General features: G+C 55.3%; 2 protein-coding genes across 2 annotated transcripts; one reads left to right on the forward strand and one right to left on the reverse strand.

Annotated features, from left to right (window-relative positions):
- Positions 1–2257: 2257 nt before the first annotated feature.
- SLC2A6 (solute carrier family 2 member 6) lies at positions 2258–7063 on the forward strand. Its single transcript, XM_082327371.1, has 10 exons — positions 2258–2410; positions 3025–3187; positions 3287–3493; positions 4045–4144; positions 4698–4909; positions 5059–5211; positions 5556–5664; positions 5902–6075; positions 6382–6527; positions 6634–7063. Exons 1-10 carry the CDS (start codon positions 2310–2312, stop codon positions 6787–6789), a joined length of 1521 nt encoding a protein of 506 aa, XP_082183497.1. The 5' UTR covers positions 2258–2309; the 3' UTR covers positions 6790–7063.
- A 5709-nt stretch (positions 7064–12772) lies between these two features.
- CACFD1 (calcium channel flower domain containing 1) lies at positions 12773–19323 on the reverse strand (the record flags this gene model as incomplete). Its single annotated transcript, XM_082327372.1, has 5 exons — positions 12773–12866; positions 13319–13426; positions 13573–13698; positions 14131–14203; positions 19200–19323. The coding sequence occupies 5 exons, from the start codon at positions 19321–19323 to the stop codon at positions 12773–12775; spliced, it is 525 nt and encodes a 174-aa protein (XP_082183498.1).
- Between the last annotated feature and the right edge of the window lie 627 nt (positions 19324–19950).

Raw genomic sequence — 19950 nt, forward strand, 5'->3', positions numbered from 1 at the left:
CCCTGCCCAAGCCACCAGACTGCACAGCCGGGTCAGCGCCCAACACTGCCATCGGTTTCCCACATCCCATCAGGACACATCATCTCTCCCTGCTTCAGTTTTCGCCTTCACAAACGGGAAGCTCCCAGCCCTTGTCTTCGAGAGACGTGACTCCTCAAAGGACACCCAGACAACAGACCCCTCCACACGCACAGAAGCCTTTCTTCCGCTCACCCCCAAGCACGCCAGAGGCAGGCGATGCAGGTTTCACACCTTCGCTCTAAGCAGCGTTGCTCTCAGCAGGGACCCACAACCTGGCACACAAACCCCTCTGAGAAGCTCAAGCACAAAGCTGGCACAAGCCTGCACAGGGCAGCACGTTCAGCCCCACCACAGTCCCAAAAAGCAGCAGCCAAGCAGCCCCACGATGGAAAGAGCCAGAGATAACTAACCAGCAAGGCCAAAGCTTCCTCCTTGCTAGAGATATTTATAGCAAAAACAAGGATCAGGGAGGAAAAAGAGAAAAGCCCTTACCTTGCAGCAACATCAGCCCCCGGAGACCTTGCAGCCACATTCCCCAGTGAACACCATTGTGCTCAGCACCTGCAGCCACTTTTCACCTGGACCAGCCCCAGCAGCATTGCCCCACAGCCCTCCACCCCCAGCACACCCTCTCTCTGCGACAGCATCCTGCTTTGGGGGCCCTTTTTTAAACTCAGTGCTGAAAGGCAGCTGCTTTGGGGTGGAATATGGCAAATATTGCATTGCAGAGACTCAGTATACCTGATTTTGGGAAAAAGCTGAGGCCTCGAAGGGGCAGAGGGGATAAAAAATAACTTTCTCAATGACTGGCCTTCACTGCGTGAATTTGTAGCATCCTTCCTCTTCAAATTCCCTAAGGCCACTCACCTGCAGATTTTCCTTGGTCTGCAAGATGCAACCAGCAGCGATGCTCCCCGGCCCCCGCTGCCCTATGCAGGGCCATGACCTTGCACAGAGCGTTGCCACCGTGGAAGCAAACAGGCGCTGCTAGCCCAGATGCACGGAGCAAAATGCAAGCAAGGGAGGTGACCGATGGTGTTTGCTGATGGAGGGGGTGCCCAGGGTGCAGGGACTAGCTCCAGGTTGGCTGGAGGCTGTTGTGACATCCCTGCTCGGACCAACACGACACTGGAAAGTTTTTGAATGAGCTGGCCTGCCGCTCTGACATCCCCTTGCTCCATGACCTTTCTTCCCACAGAGAAATCACAGGCCCGAGTGCCTGAGTCAGCTGTAAATCCCCAGCATCGATCAGACACTAAATGCAGCACTTGGTGGTTGCAGAAGGGGAACCAGATTGCTCGGAGGGAAGAGCATAGTGGGTCCTGGCTGACACCGAAGCATCACTGGGGCTCCCAGGCAGGCTTGGGGGTGCAGAAACCACCCAGGTGGTCCCAAAAGCACCAGGACTAAGGTGAATGATGGAAACAACAGGAGCACTACAGTAGTTTAGGGAAAAGACATCTTTTGCTAATTAAATCCAAGTGCAAAGCCAGTAGGTGCGTCTCCCCCTTTTCTACAGGATGAGTTCGGACCTTGCAGCCCCCCAGGACCTGCAGATGCCCCAGCACGACGCTGCCCGCTGAGGCCTGTGGGGCTGGGGGGACCAGGACGAGGGGGCAAAGGCACCCATGGGCAGCCAGGGGCCCCCAGCAGCTGCACCCAATGCAGCACAGATGCCACCCTCCCCTTTTCCATCCTCATCAGTGCTCTTCATCACCCTCACCTGATCCCTGAGCCCCCTCCGTGTTCACCTCCCTCTTGTTTCCTCTCCTTCCTCTTCCTCAGCTCTGGTCTGTGTTGAAAGCCCTTCCCCAGGGTGGCTGCGGAGGCTCACACGGATGTAATTTGCTGTTGTAAAAAGAAGCAGCGTTTGGCCAGTCTAACTGGTACTGGTTCCTTGAGGGGAGAGACGTGGCCTTAGCAAAGGGATGTTTCTGCTGGCGGAAACGGTTCTGCAAGGATCATCCCTGTAAGTGCCGCTACAGCGATGGGTTTTGGTGTCGATGGGGTGTGGGAGGGACAGGGCTGGGCGGGCGCTGGGTGAAGGCTGCAGGGCACCATCGTTTCCCCATGGCTCTTTGCTGATTTTCCGGCCCCCCGTTTCCTCCCCAGAGGCCAGCCAGGCGTGAGCCCACGAGGCACAGATTTCTCTGATTAGGCAACGCCAGGCAGCCTCTCCCCTTTCGCTTTCAGCGGCCTCTTCCTCCCCGTCCCAGAAGCAGCCCCGAGCATCCGGCCCCGAGTGAAGCGGCACCCACACCACGGCGGGCACCGGCCACGGCACTGCCATGGAGCCGAGCGTGCGGGAGCCCCTCGTGAGGAAGACGAGCTCCTCGTATCGGACCTTCCCCGAGAGCGCGGGCAAGAGGCTCGACAAGGAGTACCTGCGGTAAGGGCCGGGCTGGGGCCGGCCGTGGGGTGGGCTGTGCCCCCTGTCCCGAGAGCACTGGGCTGGGGGGAGCTGGTGGAAGAGCTGCTCCATACTGCTGTTGTTCCTGAGTTGCCTTGAGATGGGGTCTCATCCTGCCCAGGGTGTGCAGTGCTGGATGAGCCCGCCTGGGAGAGCTGTGGGCGGGCGTGCTTTTGGGCATCTGACTCTCGTGGGGGCACAAGGTCCTGCTGGGGGGCATGGGGGCCTTGGAAGGAACCCCCTCCCGGCTCCGCTGAGCTGGCTGCCAGCTGGGTCCGTGGTGCTGCCTGGCTGCAGCTTCTGTTTTTCTCAGTTTGTTGAACCCACTGAAAACAGCCCAGCACAGAGGAAAGCATCGGCGGTGCCTGGGGACACAGGCTCTCGCCCCCCAACACATGGCAGGAGCGGCTGCTGCTCCGCTCAGAGAAACCCCAGCAGCCTGGGGCTGTGCAGGGCCGTTCCCCAGGAAAATCCCTCGTGGGTGTCACGAGAGCCTCGGCAAAGGCTGAGGGAAGCCACAAGACGGGGTTAAAATTTCTGCCGGCTGCGATAAGGGCGCTCAACACATCCTCCTCGCTCTGTCCCTCCCTCAGGAGCCTCCACAACAAGCGGCTCTACCTGGCTGCGTTTGCCGCTGTCCTGGGGAACTTCAGTTTCGGCTTCGCCCTGGTTTACCCCTCGCCCGTCATCCCAGCCCTCGAGGCTCACCCCAGCCCTGCGCTGAGGCTGGACCAGCACACGGCATCCTGGTTTGGGGTAAGGAGCGGGGCTGTCCCTGCTGTGGCCGGGGTCAGAGCCAGTGGGTGTGCGGGGAGAGCCCGGACCCGCTGAGGCCCCTCTCCGTGTCTCCCACAGTCGGTGTTCACGCTAGGAGCGGCGGCGGGGGGGCTCAGCACCATGCTCCTCAATGACCGCCTTGGCCGCAAACTGAGCATCATGTTCTCGGCGCTGCCCTCCGCCGTGGGATACGCACTGATGGCCGGTGCCCAGGGGATCGGGATGCTGCTGCTGGGCCGTGTGCTGACGGGCTACGCCGGTGGCGTGACGTCCGCCTCCATCCCGGTAACATGCCGTGGGAGGGAGTTTGCTGGGGATTTGCATGGCTGGAGACAGAGGGGTGCCATAGCTGAGCCTGGGGCATCCCGCTGCTTTTTGGAGGCATCAGCAGAGCTCCAGGGCTGCCCCCACGGTGCCGGACTTTCTTGCCCACAGAAAAGGGAAGGCAGGTCCTCAATCCCTGCCCTGTTCTTCCCGGCAGTTATTTCCTCCAGCGTTTACTGAATGCCGACCTCGTGTTGCATGCAGAGGGGAAGGCAGGAATTGAGTAACCCTGAGGCCCATCTTTCCAGTAATGGGAGTCTGAGCGTGCGGCTGGCTTCACACCCATGCCGGGGTGAGGGAGGGAAGCGGTGGTGCCTGCAAAGCTGTCCTCTCTGCCTGCCAGGACCAGCTCGTGCCGCTGGACCGGTCAGGTTTCTATCCCGAGAGGGCAGTTTCCCAGCAGTTTGGGTTTCCCCTGGCCGCAGTGGATGACTGCGAGGTGACAGAGGACAGGTTTTGGTGGTGACGGCTGTATGTTGCAGCTCCATTAAGCATGTGTTGTGCCGCTCCAGGTCTACATCTCGGAGATCTCCCACCCCGGGGTCAGAGGCATGCTGGGCGCTTGTCCTCAGATCATGGCAGTGCTGGGCTCCCTCATCCTGTATGCGCTGGGCAAGTATCTCGGGGTTCGGAGGGCAGGAAACCCTCAGCGAAACCTTAGGGAAGTTTATTTTAAACAACTTTCTCAGCAAGTCGATGGATTCCTTCCCCTCGCAGCCAGCTCACAACCACCACCACGGGTGTGCAAAGGGGGGCTGGACAGGATCGCCAGTGCATAACCTGCACTTGTGTGTGTGCTCCGAGGGATGAACCCATAACCCCCACAGACCCATGGCCATCACCGTGCCTGCAGACCTGGGTCCTGCCAAGGTTTCATGAGGGCTCAAGGGCAGCATGCGATGAAATGCATGTGCATCGCCTGTCAGCGTGTGCCCTGGTTGCTGCAGGATCTTGCTGGATCCTCTAAGATTTGGGGGAGCTTGCTAGAATTTCCCCATATTGAACAACAGCTGAAAATGCTTCTTTGCTAGGAGAAAACCATGGAAAATCTCCCTCTAGTTTTTGGGATTTTTTTCCCCCCTTTGGATTTATTAAATCTCTGCTGTCGGGGTGCCCTTGTGGAAGCAAGGCCAGGACTCCCCCCCTAACTGTGCTGCTCCGGCAGGGCTGGTCCTGGACTGGCGCTGGCTGGCCGTCGCAGGGGAGGTGCCCGTGCTCGCGATGATCGTCCTGCTCTGCTTCATGCCCAACTCGCCCCGGTTCCTGCTCTCCAAGGGGAAGGATGACGAGGCCCTGGGGTCCCTGTGCTGGCTGCGGGGCAAGGACACGGACTACGCCCGGGAGTACGAGCAGATCAAGGACAGTGTGAGGAAGCAGGTGAGGAGGTCCACCTCCAGCATGGGGGAGATGTAATGTGAAAACTGCAAAATCCAGCTTCCTTTGGGCAAGCCCTGGGCCGTCTTCTGGGTGCTGCGGTGGAGCCCGGAGGCGGTAACACCTTGGTTTTCTGGCTTTGTCCCTTCCAGAGCCGGCGGGTTTCTTGTGCCGAGATCAAGGACCCCTTCATTTACAAGCCCATCCTGATCGCGGTGGGGATGAGGTTCCTGCAGCAGCTCTCTGGTGTCACCTGTGTCCTTGTGTACCTGCAGTCAATATTCAAGAAAACATCCGTAATCCTGGTGAGCTCTGTGCTCAGACTGCTCCGTCTTCAGTGATGGCTGCCCGATGCTCCCAATCCCCTGCAGCTCTAACACCCCAACTTTGAAGCCTTTTTTAAAGCACCTGGTTGGCAGCAATTGCCAAGCACCTGCCCTGCAAAAGGCTGCATGAGGATGGGGAGCAGGAGTGGCCCCACTGTCTCTCTGCTCTCCTCCTCTGAGCTTCAGGCTCTTCTTCTCTGCTCTCTTGTTATAGGAGGATAGCTTTGACAAAGGCATCGGCCAGAGTCAAGGCAACACACGTAGGGACCTGCCCTTTCCCTGGCTCTCCCATCTCAGCTTCCCCACTGCTTTTGCCATTGCAGAAACCAGAGTACGATGCAGCTCTTGTTGGCTTGGTACGTCTGTTCTCGGTGGCGATCGCTGCTGTGTCAATGGATAAAGCTGGGAGGAAGATTCTTCTTTTTGTATCAGGTATGTCTCTCTCCCACTGTTGTGCAAGGGAAGCTCTTATTTAAGGATTTCCAGGAGCTCTGCAAACGTGCAGGAGTGGAAACTTCAGCCATACAGCACTTGGGCAAGGAGTGGGGAGGTCTCTTTCCTTTGGTGGTAGCTCAGCTCCTGAGCAGATGCATTCCCAGGAGCTCAGCCCTCAGCACGGAGGGGATCACTCACCCATCGGTCCCACTGCGCTGTTCCATCTCTCCACAGCTGGTGTCATGTTGGTCTCCAACCTGACCATGGGGCTCTATATCCACTTCGTGCCAGCTTCTCAGAACAGCACCATTGCCAACAAGACCCTGGAGAGCTCTGCCAGCTTTCCTGCTGAGCCAACAAACTACATCACCCTCATCCCCCTCCTGGCAACCATGTTCTTCATAATGGGTAGGTGTAGAGAGCGAGAGCCTGGGACCCACAGCACAGGGCTGGGTACCAGCCTGGGGGGACATTTCTTATCCGAGGCAGGGTGATACAGAGCAAGGAGGTTTGGGCTTGGAGCTGGAAGGCAGGCAGATGTCCCTGGAAGACCAAGAAAGATGGCATCTGAAGTCACTTTGAGGATTGACAGAGCATGAATGGGGGGGAATAACGATTGATGCAGGAGCAGGGCAGGATTGCACAGGGCTCTTCTGCACTCCTCAGTGGGCTTTGAAGCCTCGACAGCCTCACCTTACCCCTCCTCCCCTGCAGGTTATGCCATGGGCTGGGGCCCCATCACTTGGTTGCTGATGTCGGAGGTCCTCCCTCTGAAAGCCCGTGGGGTGGCCTCGGGCCTCTGTGTTGTCGTGAGCTGGCTGACAGCCTTCACCTTGACCCAGTTCTTCCTCCGCGTCGTGGTGGGTACTGCCCCAGGAGGGTGTCCGGCAGCCCCTCCTCAGATCATGTCTGCTACCAGCTCATGTCTGCAACCAGCTCATGTCTGCTTTCTGGCCTGCTTTCCAGGAAGCCTTCGGCCTCGAGGTGCCCTTCCTCTTCTTTGCTGTCATCTGCGCCGTGAACATCTTATTCACAGGCTGCTGTGTTCCAGAAACCAAAGGCAGATCCCTGGAACAGATCGAGGCCTTCTTCAGGACTGGCCGGAGGTCGTTCATGAGGTAGGAGCTGCCATCTGCCAGCCGTGCCAGGCCACCAGTCCACATGCTCAAGGGCAACAAAGAAAACGGTTGTGCTGCTGGAGGTGGAGGCTGGAGCTCTCTGCAAAGGCAATGGGAGAGGAACAGGCGGCAATGACCATCTTGCTTTGGATGTAGAAGTTGCTAACTGGAACTTTACCTTCTCTTCCCATCATTCAACACTACCTGTTGCTCTCTGGGCAACACGTCAATCTGAGGTATGGGACCACGTAACCAGCACCAGGCTGGAGATGAAGATGTCCTGGAAAATAGAGCATGTAGCTGTGGACAAGAGACCATGCACGTCCTTTGCTTAGCAGCCACCCAAGCAGCCCAAGAGCCCCAGGGTTTGGCTGGAACAGAGTTAACAGCTGTAGCCGTTTTGGCAAAAGTCCATGATGTAGCTGCAAGAATAAAATAGTTTTGCCTCCAACTGCAAGATGTTGCCTTGATTTGCAGAGAAAGGAGCTGCAGGTGGGTGGGATGGGAGAGCAGACCAGGATGGTGACAAGGGGACCACAGCAGCCTGCAGCTTCCCAGATGAGTCTCATGTACTTAAGGACTTTGAAAGAGGCAGAGCCAGATATTTTGTATAAAAAGCTGCCACATTTTATTGCTCTAAAAACACACATTACACTAGAAGCCTAATGAACAAGACCACATACAGTTCACAAAGAAAATCCAGGACAAAACAAAGAACGGGAACAGACAAACATTCAGCTGTAGTGCAAGTGAGTCACTGTAGGAAAGACACAGTAGGTACTGACAATACTTCGTACTCATCCACAAAGAGGAAGGTGGACGTGCCTCCATCGTGGTTGTGTGTGGAGCCTGCACCTCCATCACTTTGAGATTTCAACTGCATAGTTAGTAGCAAATTGCTCTTACCCCTTTCCTGTGTGTCCTGCAAGATTAAGGACTGGTTTTATTTTTTTAGAGCCTAACCCTAGGTAAAAGACAGCTGCAGGAGGTGGTTATGGCTGCAAGGAACAAATGTCACATCCAACCTAAAACTCTTCCCAAAAGGGCAGAACAACAAAGGCTGAGCTGGAAGCTGATTTGCCCAAGCATTTGTCCAACCTCCTGAAATGCACTTGGCATCCCGAGGTCTGGTGGAGATGCTTGTGTCCTCCCATTCCTGGAACATTCAGCCTGCTGTGACAAGGAAGCATGGGGTAACATAACATATTTGACCCAGATCTCAAGATATGCTAACTGCTATTTAGATCCCCTGCAGCAGGAGATGAGAGAAATCACCTAAGAGAAGATGTGTTTTATCAGAGGATTAATTTAAAGCAGCCTGGGACAGAGGAAGAGAGATGGGCCAAAATCAAAACCACAGAGAAAATCCAGTATTAGACCTAACCTTTGCAGCTGAGACCCATTTCCAAAAAGATGTTCAGCCCTGGCTGGAATATGACTGTTTCTGAGCATGGCCTGATTACGAGAGCTCTCCAGAGCCTCTGGTTTCCACTGACCTTCTGAAGATCAGGATCTCTGGCAGCCCTGTGCTAGAGCGTTCTCTTTCTCACACGGCTATAGACCAGATCTTGATATCTTCACTTCAGTGAAATCCTTCCCTGAAGACAGTGGAAGTTTTTTCCTGAGGAAAAAATGACGAAGATGAATCGAGCTTTCCAGGGCTCAGCCTAAGGAGGAAATGCCCGAATATGAAATGTGGTTGGACTCTTCAGGTCCTGCGAGAACCTCATTGGAGAAGTATTTTTCTGAGTGACCTCCTGTCTTCCATATAGAAAGTCAGAGGGTTTTTGCTACAACATATAGAGTCTGAGAAATCACAGTGGCTCTTTCCAGAGGTAGAATGGTCTTTTTATTCACTGCACACACAGAGAATCAATTGGTGTTACAAAATCAGCTCCTGCCCAGAGCAGCGAGGTCTGGGTACGCAGCAGAAAGCGAGCTTCTGCTCTTCTCTTCACGCTGAATGGACAGCCCCAGGGGACAGCAGCACCACTACGCACAAGTGCTGTCAGCTTCATGACCGAACGGGACATGGAAGAGTTGCATGCTGTATAAACGCACGGCGCACGTGGTGAATGGTGTAACAGTCCATCGCTAAGTGCACAGATGCTGCCAGTACCAGGGTGTCTTTCCACGCCCGTCAATAACTCACTGTAGTCACTGCATCACCCACTCTTGAGTTCTCATGTAACAAAACTTCTGTCCCATCGTCTCCCAAGAGGCCCTTCCAAGACCTGGCAAGCAGAACCTCTTCCACAGAGACCCTGTGGATTAGCCATCCAGCCTGGATGCCATCAGCGGGGATTGGGTTGAGCCTGTAAAATCTCTAGAGCAGGGCTTTTAACTTCATTTATCCTTACACGGCTCCAAGCACCCTGTTGGTGCCTCTAAACACAATTAATAACCACTATGCACTGTGAATGGGCATATTAGCTACTGTGATACTACTATTCTAGTCCTTTCTATCTCCACAAAAACAGCCTCTTGCCCACATGGAGGTGAGACCGTCTACTAACTGTCACTACAACTCTTAAAAACCATGGGTGCTGTCACCAAGCCACGTCTGCAATGATGGCAGCATCTGGCTTGGTTTCAGCTGCACCACAGGCAGCCGAAACTCCCAAGAGCTCCCACTCCAGACACGCATCTGTAGGAGTCAGCGCTCTGGGAGCACGGATCTGAGACACCTCCTGTGGCAGCAGGCACAGACAAACTGAACAGACCTGGTGTCTTTAAGCGTTGTGGCCAAAGGCTCCAGCTCAGCTCTTACAGAAGAGTCCCTGAGGCCCATTTCCAACAAGAGCGTTGAGTTCAGAGCTGAGCTTTGCAACCTGCTAACGGTGGCAGGGCTGATGCAGATTGTTCGCTTGCCTTGGCCCCAGTGTCAGACCCAACTGCCACAAAACACAGCATGACAGTGCTGCTGGCGTCCAAGGGACTTCTGCCGCTGGTGCCAAGGGAGCAGAGCGGACCCGTCCGTGCCAACGAGCCCTCCAGGTGACCTGGAGCAGCGTCTGCCCGCAGCAGCCCCAGGGACTGCTGCTGGTCTATGGCATTAGGAGAGTCAGATGAAGCCAGCGAGGGTCCTACCAGTTCTGTGGTTCATCACCGCGGGCGTAGATCAGCCTGCAAGGGTTACTCTATCATCGCCTCTGCTTTGCCTTTTGCCTCCTGTCACTAAAGCTACTGTGGAACTACTCACAGAGCAAAGCAGTCACTACCAAAGACATGCTCGTATCTACGTGCATCAGTCTGCAACATTCCTCTACTAAACACTACTTAACTCCCCGAACCCCCCTGAAATCAAAGCAGGTGTCCTGTTTGCTAGGCAGGACTCTGCACTTGAGCTACCCAGTAAAGGTACTGCACGGGGACAGCGCCGGCTCAAAGAGCAGAGAGGCCGTTACCACCGAAGCATCCCGCGGGCTGCGGTGCATTCCTCCTGCAGCACCTCATTGCTGCAGGCAGCGCGACGCAGGCAGGAGGCTGCGGTCCCTGCACACACGCACACAAGGCAGGTCGATGGCCCATGCATTGCATGCAGCAACAGGGATCAGCCCAGAGCTGGGGGCTCTGAAACGGCCCAGCCTTTATTGAAACAAGCTGCCTCTGGGCTGGCGGTGCCTACTCTGCGTCCCAGACAAGCTGGTGTCAGAACAATCACGGTTCAGAGGCCTGGGGGGAGAGGGGCTTAGCACAAAGTGGCTACCCAGCATCCAGCTGCACGGGCCTGTGTGTGTAAATAAACCCGAGCTGAGCTCCTGACTGGTGTAAATCCTCACACCTCCCTGAACTCCAAGGAAGAAAGAGCGGCTACCATTAGCCGGCAGCTTAGCCCCCCGCTCTCCAGGGACCGCTCTGCTCCCGCTGCAACGCGCAGGCTACATCCATACCCAGCCACCCCCTCCAGCAGCGGCTCCATCCCAGGCTCTGCCAGGGAAGCTCTGGTGTCGTTCAGCTAACGCGAATATGCACCGTAGCTAGAGGAAGGACATGTTATATAGATAGTTTCCAACACGACACAGCTCAGAAGCCGCAGCACGGCTGACGGACAGACCCTTCTTCTGACAGACAGCACTCAGCCTGCAGCAGCATCTCTCAGACCGCAGCAGAACCTCTCTGGTACCCCGGTGAGTCAAATGGGACCCTGAAGTGTTGGTGGCAGCAGGAGCTCAGCTCCCAGGGCAGGGGAGTAAGAACAGGCTGCAGTCCCCGCTGCCGCTGCTCACCATAGCTGCTGAGGGAGTACAAACCCCCCGTCCAGCAGTTACAGCCCCATTCTCCTCCCTTCTCTCTCCCAGAAGTGGGGGAAAACAAACTTTGCCAAGCCAGTGGCCCAGAAGACAAAGGCATCAAAGGACAACACACTTTCCAAAATCTGAGAAATGCTCTGAAGGCTGAAACAGGATTTTACAGTATCCCAGTTACAGCATCCCAGTTACAGCAGCCAGGGCTCTCCCTGGGTTTGGAGACCCCCCAATGCAATGAGGCAGTCCTTTGAAGGACAGGAAACAGAGCACTCCCTTCTCCTATGTCCAGAGAAAATGAGTCCCATCAAAATACTTAAATAACTAGAAATAAATTATTCCCCTTTTTCCTAATAAAAATAAAAAGCAATCACGTAAAATCAAATAAATTAAACCCCCCAGAAGAAACCACGATAAGAAGAGGGGGATCTGGACTTAGTCAGCAGTTTTGTTCTGCATGATACAAAGCAAACAGAAAATATGACGCGAGAACCACTGATGGAGCCTGGAATAAAGGAGCAAGACATCCCAGCTGTCCTCACTGAAATGGCGCAGACTTGTCTATGTTTGCAAAGGAAGGCTATGCCACCTTCCCATACAAAACCAGCTCGGGACTGATGCAAGAAGAACGTGAGCCCAAAGACAAAGGCTGTACCAGACAGAAGCAAAGAGCAGGTCCCTTGCACGGAGGGATGGGTCACGGGAGCAGGAGCAGATGCAGGGAGTGAAAAATAACAGAGCAGACTCCCGGGCTCACAAGAGAAGGATGCTCTTGCACATCAGTAACCCTTACACCAGCAAGAAACCCTGCTTGGCTCAAGCAATAGTACCCTTTTTCAGCTGAGGTAAAGCAAACCTCACTTCCCTTCTCCCACAAAAGAATGAAGCTTAAGAAAAGTACCCTTATTAAGACAAAGTAATTAATTCTTGTAATTCAAGTAAATTGCCTGCAGCTGTATCCAGAGGAAGGGGGGACTGTGCTTTGTAGGTATCAGGCTCTGCCCCAGCACCTCTGGCAGCTCCTCTGCAGAGATGGTGGTTGTCTTGTCTTTACACGGGGCTTTTGCTGCAAGTCCTTTCCCGTGCAGCGATGCCTCCGATGCCTGGCCTAACTGGACCCATATTAAAATATACTCAACGGAAGAAGATGAAGCTTAAACATCACCATGTATTGCTAAACCCTGGATTAGTGTATTACACCTGGGAAAGCCACACCAGAGAGCGTTACTAAAAATGTGTAACGTGCAATGGCAGGTTACCCTCAGGCATGAGGCCAGCAGCTCCCTGACTCCCGTGAGACCAGCGCAGGCAAGGAGCTGGCACGTCAGCTCTGTCCCTCCTCACCCCATCCGGAGAGCAGTTCCCAAAGGAGAATTGCATCCTTGGCTCCTTATCAAGCGTCACTCCAAAGAAAGGCTACCTAGTCAGGCTTGTAAAGCAGCACTCAAAGAGCCAGCACCTCTGCAGCAAAAAGAGAAAACAAAAAAATTTAAAAAATAGGGGCACTGTGAGATATTTGGTTGAGGGTTGAGGAGGAGAGAGGGGCCAACGCGCTGAGGTCTGGCTGCTGGTGTGAGAAGAGGGCACAGCCTGCCCCAGCCCCTGAGATTTCCAGTTGCTGCGGCGTCCAGGGAAATCGTGGCGTAACAGAGAGGGGAGAGGGCAGAGGGATGGGCAGAGTGGATTTCTGTATCTTCACCATCTCAGTGTCCAGGAGAGGCCACACCGAGCTCACGTGCTTCAGAGAGCCTGTCCCTCTAGGGCCCCCGTGAGCTTCTCTTCATCCATTTGCTTCTGCTGCTGGTGAATCCGGGCATAGGAAATGGCGTCTCCCCTGCAGAGAGAAGGGACAGCGTGGGGACGTGAGCTCCGGGTGCCCACCATGGTGGGTAAGCACCTGGCACAGAGATGTCCCAACCGGCGCCAGGGCCTCTCCGTACCGAGGGATGCCAGGAGTGAAATGAGACTTGCTGGCCCTCTCCAGCCCCACCAAAGCTGCTCACCACCCCCAGAGCTGGGCCCATCCATCCAACGGCTGCAGAAAAAGGGCTGGAACCCACAGGACAACCTAGACTGAGCTCCCAGGGGAAAGCTCAGAGCTTCCGCAAACCCTAGGACCGTCCTTCCCAGGGCTTTGAGATGATGGCAGGGAGATGTTCTCCGGCAGCATTTACACCTGAAAGCATGGTTAATATAAGAGGAAAGCACAGCCTTAGGGAGGCGGACGGGGGAGAGGGCTGGGGGTCCACCTTCCCTCCCCTCCACAAGCAGACAGATCTCTCTTACTTCTTGCCGAGCGCCGACAGGCCATAAAGCACCCCGGTGGCAAACGCAATGGCATTTCCAAAGAGCGTGGTCAGCGTCAGGCTGAGCATGACCGGGAACACAGCCATCCTGGAAGAGAGAGGCAGCCCTCAAAGCCGGGCTCCGCTCCCCACGGGATGCGGGGATGGTCGTCCCATCACGGCGTGCCCACGTGCATCCCAACGCGGTTCCCGGGATGGCTTCACCACCACAACACACCCCAGGAGCATCCTCACCCGCAGTAGAAAGCAGCTTTCTGCCAGGGCCGCAGCTTGTCCGCCCTCGCAGAGACGGCATTCGCAAACTCGATAAACTGGCAGCAGAAGGGGGCTTCGCACAGGAACAGGACAAAGGCGTTGAGCCTCCAGATAGAGCAAACCAGAGTTAATCCTGCCCGCGGGGCCCCGAGCGAGGGTCAGCAATGCCCCCCGGGCCCCGCAGACCAGCCGCTCCCGTGCCCAAGCGCAGGCAGAAGGGAATGGCAGGGCTGGACCCCACTGCGCTCCCTCCCCGCTTCTTGATAATCCCCAAACACTGGAGCCCCAGACTTATTTTGGATAAGGCTATCTCAGTATTTACCTAAAAAGGGGTAAAGAAAGAATATAAATAGAATAAACCCAGTGTCCCAACCCGCCTGATGGAGCATGATCTGGCAATTCACAGAGCCTGCAGAGCCTGACGGACGTTTCACTCGCGTCCACTGCCCAAGCCGGGCAGCTCTGCCCCTTGCCCAGCGGCATCTAATTAACCGAACCTCCCTCCCGGCAGAAAAAAAGAAACGAAACTCTGCTCACATCATCCACACGCCGGCCGCGATGTTCAGGGGGTTGATGGTGACACAGTTCCAGAGACCAGCGAAGGCACAGGCTGGAAAGCAAAGCAGCTTTCAGTGACCATGAAGACCGACCCAGTGCACCCACGGGGGCAGCGGGGCCGGAGCCCGGCAGGCAGGGCTGCCTTCTCCTCCCAGCTCTGCCCTGCAACGGGACCTTGCAGCCACACCAGCGTGATTTTGCTCTCCTGTGGTCTGGGCTGTTTTGCAGAGCAGGGGCTGCCCAGAAGAGCCCTTGCCTTGGCCGGCACCTCGAGGCACTGCAGAGCAGCCTGTACAGACCAGCACAGGAGGGGACTGGAAAGGTCTGATGGACCGAACAGGAGTCCGGGATGCAGGGGAGAGGGTTTATTCCCAGCTCCTCCGGTCAGGTATCCTTCTGCTCCGAATGCTTGGTGTCTCAGCGGGACACTTGCACAACTATTTCACTTGCGTAGAACAACAGAGCATTTGCTTTTACGCAGAGTCATGTATGTGGCACCCTGTGGCACCCTGGTTTCTATTTGCTAAGGAATTAGTGCTTTGTCCTGGGATGAACAAAGAGGTCCCAGCAGGCACCCGTCTCTGAGCAGCACAGGAAAAGTCCAGCAAAACCATGGCTTGCAGCACCACACACACAGGCAAACAATAAATAAAGCAGAGGTGAACCCAGTCTCAGCCACACAGTGCTGGTTCTGCACTAGAGATGGGCAGAAAAGAGCCAAGTTTGGGTCTCCACTAATATAAATTGAAGCGGATGCTGGATAAAGCAGAGCCCAAAATAGCCCCAGTTCTCCTGATTCTGTAATGCAGGGAGAGGAACCAGGCAGCAGCGCCCAAGCCGGGGCTGCCCGCGCCTCCTTCCTGCCTCATTAAACTTGCAGAGCGTTCCCGGCACTTGATACGGCCCTTTTCCTCCGCCGATACCAACAGGCTGCCGCTGCTCGCCTGGGAACCCGAGCCCAGGCAGGGAGGGCAGCGAGACAGGGGCTGAGTCCACAGTAAACCCCACCGCCCTGCAAAACTCCTGCTAAAATTATACAGCCCTTAAAGACTGTCTTGGGGACGATCAGCGGCACAATGAAGAGCAGCAGAGTCCGTCTCTGGGAATGAGACCAGCCTGGGTTCGGGGATTTCAGATGTCTGCTTGTGGTTTGCTAAGGGGATCCCTGAGCAGAGCTGCTCTGAGCAGTCCTGACCTTCAAAAGCCTGGCACATGTTTGCAAGGTTTCTTTTAAGCAGTCACTGCTGAATCCTCAAAGTTCCCTTAAAAATAGTTATCCTTATTTACCAGACTAGAAACAGAACTGCAGGCCTGTGACAGGACCAATCTAAGGTCATCCCAGAAACAAGTGACCTCCTGGTTTTAGGAAACAACCAAACAAGGTTCTTCCTAAAGGCTTCCCAGGACTATTCCACAGGACCCAAAATCTTTCGGAGAATCCTGCAAGAACGAGATCAGCCAGCAGAGGAGAAATGCCAGAGGACATGTTACCATCCATGCTCCAAGGGCGCTTCTCATCCTCCCATCGCAAAGGGACCAGGGTCAGCGTCCCCACGCTGCAGGGGAAACCGAGGCCCTGGGGTGGGATGATCTGCTCACGGTCACGCGTGCAAATGGCTGGAGAGCTGGAAAAGCAGTGGCAAGGGGGATTGCTGGGAGCAGCGGGCAGCTCGGAGAGCAGGGCACAGCACAGAGGTTTCTAATTCTTCTCTGTGACCAACAAACCCTTGGATGCTGGTGGAAGAGGAGCTTGGGGGAAGCACCACCGGCTTGCGACACTTGCTCTCCCCCAGGAAAACACACTTCTGAAAATAATGTTACATGACTTCCTGGCACTTTATAATTAGCAGTACAGCAAAAACTAGCTGCATCTCGACTACCCCCAAACCGCAGCCAGGGCTGGGGCAGAACCCTGCCTGGCTGAACAGCAGGGCAGAGCCCCGAGGTCCACGCGGTTCACAGCTACAAAATTGGCCTCCACCACAGAACAAACGGAGGGAGGCAGAATGTTCTTTTCCAAGCAGGTTTTTGGCCTTAGTCTTTTTTTAATCTAGCCAACCAGGGGTTGTTTTGTCAGGGCACTGGTTTGGGTTTGCCCTCAAACACCCCAAAACAACCCCTGAGCACTACGCGTCCCTGCAGGAGTCTCAGCTAGGCAACCACCCCGGTTGCCAACGGACTAATGACCCAGCAAGCCTGAGCTGAGCAAGCCCTTCTGTCAGCACGAGCACCGACCAGCAGGAAAGGAGTCAAAGGTTTATAATCGCAGGAACACTGCACTCGGTGGTGGCTGCCAACAGCCACGGAGATAACGATTCGGTGACCTTGGGTCTCCTTCGCAGAGCAGCACATCCCGCAGCAGCCCGGTACATCCTTGTCCCACCGGGACGGGATCAGCTCCTGACTCAGGAGCCAAAAGGGCACGGAGCTGCCAGCCCAGAGACTTCTTTTTGCAAAATAGAGGCCTCGCAATAGGTTTAAAATGCAGATAATGCTCAATGGCACGTAAGCTATGAAAGACAGACAGTTCTGCCATTTGTTTAACTGCTGTCCCATCCCGAATCCCTGAGGAAGCACAAATAACTGGGAGCTAAAGTGAGGGGGAAGAACACCATCCCCTACAAAGGCTCTATTCATTTCAAGCAGCTGGTCACTGTCCTCAACACAAGCCTATTTTTGCTCCTAGAGCATTTTACAAAAGCCACAGACTCTCCTCCTCCTTTTACAAACAGGAACACAAGGGAGAGAAGGGACCGGGCCAAGGTCACCAAGCCAGCCTGCGCAGGAGCCAGAAGCAGATCCCCAACCTTGTTGTTCTTGTTCCTGCTCCGGCCCCTGGACCCTTCTGGCTCAAGCAAGTTGCGGGCTGCAGGTGTTCGCATGCGGCAGACGTTGTCCGCCAGTCTCCCCTCCACTGACAAAGTTTCTCTTCCTTTCTACAGGGAATTTTTCCTTCTGTAAGAAATAATCCAGCCCTGTAGCAGGGCTACAATCCAGTTGCTCAATATCCTTATAAATGATTTCTGTTCTTTCATAGCAAGCTCTGAAAATAGCAGCCTTGCCGTGTTATTAGTCACCCCTTTTCCAAACTGTCTGCCTTCAACAAGGTGATGCTGAACAAGAAGCGTTTTGACAAGGGCCATTACTAGCACAGGGTATTGGCGGGTTCCCTCTTTCCACTGTCCCCCATTTCCCTGCTCGTAAGAGGAGTCTGTCTCACGCTGCCTCGTTCTCTGCCTGATGAACCTCACGAAGGGAGACTGTCAGGGCTACAGAGCAAGCTGTCTGACGCCCCAAATCATCGGCAATCCTGCGAAGAGCCTGGCTCTTCTTCCAAAAGCTTCTTCTCCCAGACTCACCCAAATACGTAAAACACTCAGCTTTCCTTTAAAAACAGGTCATGAGTTCTCAGAGCTGTGAACAAAAGGTTGGGAAAATAATCCAAGTATAAATTCAGCTGCTTTGAAACATGAAGGCAGAGAAAAAAAAAATATGTCTTCAAAGACTTGCGCTGCTTTTAAGCCACTCGTGAGCTGCTCTAGCGTGAGGCGGGCAGCACCACCAACGCGACCCAACAGCCACCCTCTCCAGCTCTTCGCCCTCCGTCCGCGTCCCCCTGCGCTGCCCATGGGCCAAAGCCACACAAAAAGCGCCGAGGCTCCGGCTACAGCCCCAGCCCGTGGGAAAGACGCCGCTACGCTGAACCCCACCTGGGACCTGCGCTGAAGACACGTCCCAGCTGGCCTCTTGGCCGCCTGCCGGGACCAGAAGCGCAGGGGCCCCAGGCAGAGCATGGCGAGGCCGGTATGTTTTGCCCCATAAGAGCAGTCCTACCAAATCTTTTCACACCTCCAGAATTTCAGCACCTAAGACGTAAAACGGTGAGAGCAGCATATGTTCTACCAGCCTAGCCAAAAAGGGCTGTAACGAGCCTGCCCGACGATACCACGGTCTGCAAGGGCGGCTGCAAAAACGCCATGGGCTCGTGCAGTCCCGAGGCAAGAGGCAGGCATGGGAAGGGGGCAGAGAGAAAGGGGGATCAGACCAAACGCTACAGCCGAGGGAATAAATCAGGGCTGACTGCGCTGGCTGAGAAACGCTCTTGTTTTACTAGAAGTCATGGACCTGAAGCAGAAGAAATTCTCCATCCTGTGCTCTGCAGGAGATCAGACTAAGCGGTCATAACAGTCCCTCCTGCTTTTAAGAGCTATTAATCTCTCCGCAGAATGTAGCAAAACAGCACTACAGGACAGGCTGATTTCTGGCAAAGTTGCAAGGACTCTTTCCCTGGGAAAATTTTTTTCAGCAGCAGGTAATTCAGAGCGCAGCCAGCTCACTTTGCTGTACGCCGGCTCCCTCCTTCTCTGCGTCCAAGGCTAAATCCCTTAAAAACACACAACACAAACCAAGTCCATTATTCGCCTTGAAAAAAAACACAGGCAGGCCCTCTGCAATCCACAACAGGAGTAACAGGAACCATGCTCCGACGTTCAGAACGGGGGAAGAAAATCAGTTGCAGGAACATACGGACACCTGACAGTCCAATAGGATCAACCAAATCCCGTGGCTCCTGTTCAAGCCCTGAACCTGACCCTGCTGAGCGCCCTGAGCCTGGTGCTCGCAGTAACATCATCGTCTGGTTTATCGGCCCACAGCCCTCCCGCAGGACCAGGGGCTCAGCTGCTGCTCCCATCGCTTCCAGCAAGTGCTTTACCCAAGAAGAAATGAGGATTTGCAGATCCCCCCGTGACGTCCCTTCTCCCGGGTGCCAAAGTTCAGCAAGTTTGGTGAGCGCAAAGCACATCCTTCGTGTGCCAGCTGAAACCACCCCGCTTCAGGCACGTCCACGACTCTTCCTTCTGCCCGAAACGCAGCAAACTAATGTCTAGAGCAGATGCAACCCCCTAACCCCAAATGATTGTTCCATGGCACACCCCCCTACGCAAACATGACCCTAAGGAGAGGCAGGCAGGACCCCCGACGCGCGCTTTCGCATGCACGAGCGGCGCCGAGGGGGGACCTTGGCTGCAAGGAAAGGGGATACTTACACATGCCCCCGATGACCCCGGCAATCCTGCAGAGCCACCTGTACCACCAGGTCATGCCATCATCGGCGGAGGAAGCCGCTGGGTCAGGGGCTGCTGCTTGGAACTGCTCATCCTGAGAGCTCATCGCACCCCTGCTCCCGGGGGGTCAGGGGGCAGCACCCCGTTCCCCGCCTGAGCCCCAGCAGCGCGGGATGCCCCCCCCCCAGGTGACACTCGCCCCGTGTCCCCCTCCAGCCAGCCCAGGAGACAGCCCCTAAACCCAGCCCTGCCGCCGCTGGGCCTCTCCCCGCACCCCCATGCAGGGCCTGGCCCCCGGCGGCCCCCCCAGGGCTGACAATGGAGGCTCTCTGCCTGCAGCAGCGATGCCAGCGGCCGTGGGAGCTGCCTCCACGTCTGCCTGCGTATTGCATTGTGGGTCCCCTCCTCCAGCAGGCAGGGCTTTGATGTCACTCTCATTAAAAGGCTGGTGGGCAGAGCCCGTCATGTACATATTCATAAGCAGCCGCGCAGGCACGCACCCCACGCCAAGGTCTGGGGCGCACAGGAGCTCCGGGTCCCACTTCCCCTGGCTGACAGCTAGATGCTGTTATCCAGGCAGCCAGCGTGTGCTCAGAAGAAAGGGAACCATGAATTTTTGCATTAATGTGAACTTAACGGTGTTACAAAATTCTGCCCTCGCGATAAGAGGGAAACACTCCTTTTAATCTGAATGGAATCGGGTTTTCTCCCTAGAAAATAGGAGTAGAAGTAG

Source organism: Platalea leucorodia, assembly GCF_965183815.1.
Source record: "Platalea leucorodia genome assembly, chromosome: 15".
NCBI lineage: Eukaryota > Metazoa > Chordata > Aves > Pelecaniformes > Threskiornithidae > Platalea > Platalea leucorodia.

Bases quoted from the DNA above. Each gene is read 5' to 3' on its own strand.
- SLC2A6 (XM_082327371.1), top strand. From the start codon at position 2,310: ATGGAGCCGAGCGTGCGGGAGCCCCTCGTGAGGAAGACGAGCTCCTCG. The intron at 4,910-5,058 runs GTGAGGAGGTCC...TGTCCCTTCCAG, and splicing joins AGGACAGTGTGAGGAAGCAG to AGCCGGCGGGTTTCTTGTGC. The intron at 5,665-5,901 runs GTATGTCTCTCT...ATCTCTCCACAG, and splicing joins GATTCTTCTTTTTGTATCAG to CTGGTGTCATGTTGGTCTCC.